Source organism: Aegilops tauschii, chromosome 5 (assembly GCF_002575655.3).
Source record: "Aegilops tauschii subsp. strangulata cultivar AL8/78 chromosome 5, Aet v6.0, whole genome shotgun sequence".
NCBI classification, from domain to species: Eukaryota; Viridiplantae; Streptophyta; class Magnoliopsida; order Poales; family Poaceae; genus Aegilops; species Aegilops tauschii.
The window spans coordinates 39,773,069-39,777,855 of record NC_053039.3 but is presented as its reverse complement, the minus strand read 5'-3'; the positions used below and the strand labels follow the sequence as shown (position 1 = coordinate 39,777,855).

Here is a 4,787-nt window from a genome sequence, read left to right as displayed (position 1 = left end):
TATCAACGACATCCAATGTCCATGGTCAGGAAACCGTAACCATCTATTGATCAACGAGCTAGTCAACTAGAGGCTTACTAGGGACATGGTGTTGTCTATGTATCCACACATGTATCTGAGTTTCCTATCAATACAATTCTAGCATGGATAATAAACGATTATTATGAACAAGGAAATATAATAATAACCTATTTATTATTGCCTTTAGGGCATATTTCCAACATCCTCCTCCTCCTCCTCAACATCTCTTCCAGAGGTTTGAGTTTTTTGAGGTGATAGGCGGGGGCATTTTATTCATACGTATGCTTGTTCATTACAAATAATAGTCCTGATAACATCAGGAGTTTCAATAACCCAACAAGATCTAACATCATATACACTGTGGACCTAGCAAGTGTGAGATGCCAAATTACATGACTGACTAACATGGATAAAATTGCAAGATATAAACTTTGTAGCCTAGTTCTTGATATCATGGACTATTGCTCCTCTAGGGGATATGTCCATTTTTCGTTCTTTGATCTGTCTCTCCTGAGCAACAAATAAAGCTTGACAAAGTGCCATGGCTTCTACAACTTCAAGATTTTGAATTCGAGCAAAGTAGCCTCAGCTTGCCGCCTGCACCATCCCTCGATGATCATGAATCACCACACGAAAACCAGCTCTTGTAGACTGAGAAAAGATTGTTGCATCCGTGTTGACAAGCATCGACCCTTCCGGTGGCCATTTTTGGTTTGACTCCAAGGACTCACGCCTGATGGAATTGGTCTAGGAGGATGGGGTCCGGCCGTCCAGGCGGTGGCCATGTGCTCGATCTCCGCATTGCTACTGGTGCACACCTCGTTGGTTCGAGCATAATGGCGCTGCTCCATGAGTCTCTACCATATCTGGACGACTGCACATCATGTGTCATGAGGTTCCCCACAGCCAGCTTGAGCTCATCGACAAGCTCACGTGCACACCACACACTCATGGACATGTTTGTCCCTCATTTTTGCAGGAGCATGTAGGTGTGGACACACACATCTGCCCAGCCCTGCCCGATGACATGATTGTTTCACGATATGCAAAGTCACTGGATTTCGTACGAAGGCACGCCAAGTTTTAGATATTACTGATTGCGTCGTTTGTTCATACTAAGTTTCAGCACTTGAGACTTGATGAAAGTTTAAAAACTCATCAAAACATACTCAAAAGTGGTCTTATTTGAAAGCCCTTGTCACAAGGAACATGAATATGCAAGCCAAACTAGACTTTTGGTCCAAAAATAAAAATATTTAAAATTGAAAGCCCAAAGAGAAATAGGGTCGATGCCCCCGCCCTTGCATGCCACAAATCCTCCAAGTAGCAAGAAGCATGGGGTCTCAAGGGAGTTCATCGTACCGTCCACCGACGACCACACACCCCATCTGCCAGGGACGTAAAACATGACATCCAATTCCTGCACTTTCACTATTCCTAAGTTTTTCCTATCCTACATTCCAAATGGGCCCTAAGATGTTACAAGTTGATATTTGTTTTGCATTTTTTCCTCTTTATTCAAAAAGGAGGTTAAATCTCTGATCTCTGCATCTTTATGATTCACACAACCATTATTTAGGGTTCTCTCTGCTTATTGTCTCATCTTTGGGACACCTAAGCTTTGTTTTCAGTCCAAAACAATGTCTTCATTACATCCATATATAGTGTTCTGTCTAAAAGATTCCATATCACAATCAGTCAAGTACCGGGTGGACACGTCTCTCAAGAAGTCATATTGGACGAGAAGGTGCTTAATTTCCATCTATAACAACACACCACCTTGAGCATGTACCATTGAATGATACACACATTCCCAGTTTTCCAATATATGGTACCATGCAACGATGATTGCTAGTATGAATCAAAACTCTCGCCTTCTATTAACTCGGATGACAACCTCCAATCACTTCTTGGTAACTTCGAACTCAAGCTGCATGATACACCCACACCCACGTAAGAGATTTGATCTCAGAGTAAAAGTTAGCTGGCTGCTAAACAAAAATGTGAAAGCCCAGTTTACACAACCATGATCAGCTAGCTAAATCGTTCATAATTTTTTTCAACAAAAATGCTAAATCGTTCATAAATGTATTGGCGGGATGGGTTTATAAAAATAGTTCATACCAATAGAAATTTTTTAGTAAATCAGGGTAATTAATGACAACTACGTCAGGTTCAGTGGTTGAAAAATCGAATGTAAGAGATGACCATTGCAAAGAAAGCAAGCAAGAATCAAACATGAAAAAGAATATACTAGTCAAAATTATAAGAAGTCTCAGATGTTCCATTCAAGGAGGCACATCCTAGATAGAACAGGAATCTAACAAGAATCACTAGTTAATAGTCACTACACCACCCTAGAAAAATGAACTTACTGAATCATGTTGATTCACTGTAGCATTCCTGAACCTCATAGGCAACACAGTACACACGCTTTCTCCGTCATAGAGATTGTGGACTTGAATCTACGAGGAACAAAGCAAAATGTTTGTAAATGAAAAGAAGGTTCTTGTAAATAATAAATTCCATAGTGGATATTCGGTTGTTGTATACAACAACCTAGACATACCTGCAGGTCAAGAATCGGATCAAGTTCCTTTTCCAGAAACTGCCAACTAATTTCAAGAAGATTGTCTTCAAACTGCTCCCAAATTGACCGTATTAGCTACAACAAATTGACCATATTATCTAAATGAACTGATTTTATATAGAGTTAAAGGATGTACACCTCAGATAAAGTTGTACCAAGCTCCAATGACATCACATCTATGACATCTCCTCTTCTAATGCCCATCTTTTGAGCGGTAGTGTTACGAAGCACCTATACAAACATTAGAGTTAAGTATTTTACGCACCAAGATCAAGAACATAATTTATTTATTTTATTTTGGAGGAGCAGCAGAAAATTGGTGAAAAAGCTTGATCACTTAAGAACCGACACAAGGTATAAAAAAATGGAAGGAGAGGGCTATATACATATTGAGTAATCAAACCTGATCTACAATGAAACCACTCTTGATATTGTGGCGGATAGATAGCTCATCTCGGCGATAAATATTGAGCATCCTTACTGCCTTCAAGTCCAGATCGTGCACTGGATGAATAATGCGACTGCAATAATGCTTTGCTTCGTTAAGTAGCCGGTACTGGTATTTGGATCACTTTTTTTAGATGAAAGGCATAAAGCCCGACTTCAAATTAATGAAGCCATCAACCGGCTAGGATACATGGTGCTGATTATTACAAGGCAAAGCTTGGAGAAAAACTGAAAGATTACAAGTGAGATCACACTTCAACAGACCAAAGTGCAAACTTGCCAGTACAAAGCAAACAAGACCAAGCCGCCGGAGGTACTTCGCAGACCAGAACAACGAGTACAGAGACATCCACAGGGCACCGAGCAAGCAGTGTAGAGAAAAATCGTGCCTGCAGGGAGGAAAGCATTGGATGTGCCACAACCCGGACGATGCAAATGCTAGAGAGGAGAGCCAATCTCCTCTACATCCAAGCCGTGTCACAACACGGGGATGCCGTAAACCGGCCAGCGGAGCACGAGCGCGGCAGGGCAGCAACCACTGAAGGATAGCAGGGCACAACACCTCATCTCCACCACCGCCGGAAACCCGAGTAAGCACTGCACCGCAGCCGCCACCAACCAAGAACTGCAGGTACCCAACCCAACCCCTACCCCTAGCCGACGCCTCCAAGGAGGACCACGACGATGGAGCGCCGTCGACGGCCGGCGAAAGCCTAGATTTTCACCTGGGGAAAAACAGGGGAGGGGGAGGTGGAGGGAGGGAAACTCAACACGCCCCTCAGGATGGGGATTCGGAGCCGATGCACCGCCGTCGTCGAGGTCGATGCGGAATCGACCAGGGGATTGCCCCGTTCCAAGCTTCCTCCACTGCACCTCAGGGGCCAGATCTTGCAGCACGGACGCGCTGAATCCAGACCGGTGAGGGGATGCAGAGCAGACGGAAGGGGCCGGAGATCCGATCTCCGGCGGAGCCACCGGAGCAGCCCGCAGCAACGAGGCACCTCCGCCGTCCAACCGCCGCCCGCACGGCCGAAGGGACGGCCAGCACCCGCAGCGCCCTCCACCGGAGAGAGCGGCGCCGCCCACCAGATCCAGTGCCGCCGCCCCGGCAACTAGAGCTCCCTGTGCGGATGCAGGGCAGCAGGGCCTCGCCACCACCTTCACGGGGGCCGGCGGCGCCCTCAGGTGGCGGGAAGGGGAGGCGAACGAGAGAGGGGGCTCGGGAGGCTAGGGTTATTAATGTGGCAACTTCTAATGGTCAAACTTAAAATTTAAGCTTAAGTTAGGCCGGTAGCCTTTAAGTTAGGTCCTGTTCGAGAACCTCCACTCCACAACTCCACTCCCAGAGTTGGTGGAGTTGCAGTTGAAAACTGCAGAGCAGCTATTTCCTGACTCCACAGCTCCTGAAATTTTGTGGAGCCGGTGAAATTCTGAACAGGCCTTTAGTATTCATCATGCGATACCTTTTACACATTTATAGAGATATATATGGCCAGTCAGCTGACCTGCTAGCATCTAGCTAACACCTTTGTAAACACTAACTACAAGATTTATTCAACTAAAATCTTTCAATAATGACAGGATTGTGGTACAAATAAAACTAAACTTACCCAAAGCGATACCACATTTTAATACACTTCATCACTGTAGAGATAGAAACAATGGCGGTTCCACTGAAACGATTAGCCATCATTATTCCTGTAACCTGGCCATGTTTGTCGATTACAGG

The 4,787-nt window shown here is 44.9% G+C and overlaps 1 protein-coding gene across 2 annotated transcripts; it reads right to left on the bottom strand.

The window, feature by feature from the left end:
* Positions 1-1,612: 1,612 nt before the first annotated feature.
* Positions 1,613-4,321, bottom strand: LOC141023271 (uncharacterized). 2 transcript variants are annotated; one of them, XM_073499701.1, is made up of 5 exons: positions 3,015-4,321; positions 2,750-2,842; positions 2,591-2,686; positions 2,397-2,486; positions 1,613-1,951 (listed from the first exon to the last, which is right to left on the bottom strand). In XM_073499701.1, exons 1-5 carry the CDS (start codon positions 3,084-3,086, stop codon positions 1,925-1,927), a joined length of 378 nt encoding a protein of 125 aa, XP_073355802.1. In that variant the 5' UTR covers positions 3,087-4,321; the 3' UTR covers positions 1,613-1,924. The 2 variants fall into 2 exon arrangements, with proteins under 2 accessions (XP_073355802.1, XP_073355803.1); XM_073499702.1 differs by having other exon boundaries at positions 2,591-2,662.
* Positions 4,322-4,787: the final 466 nt, after the last annotated feature.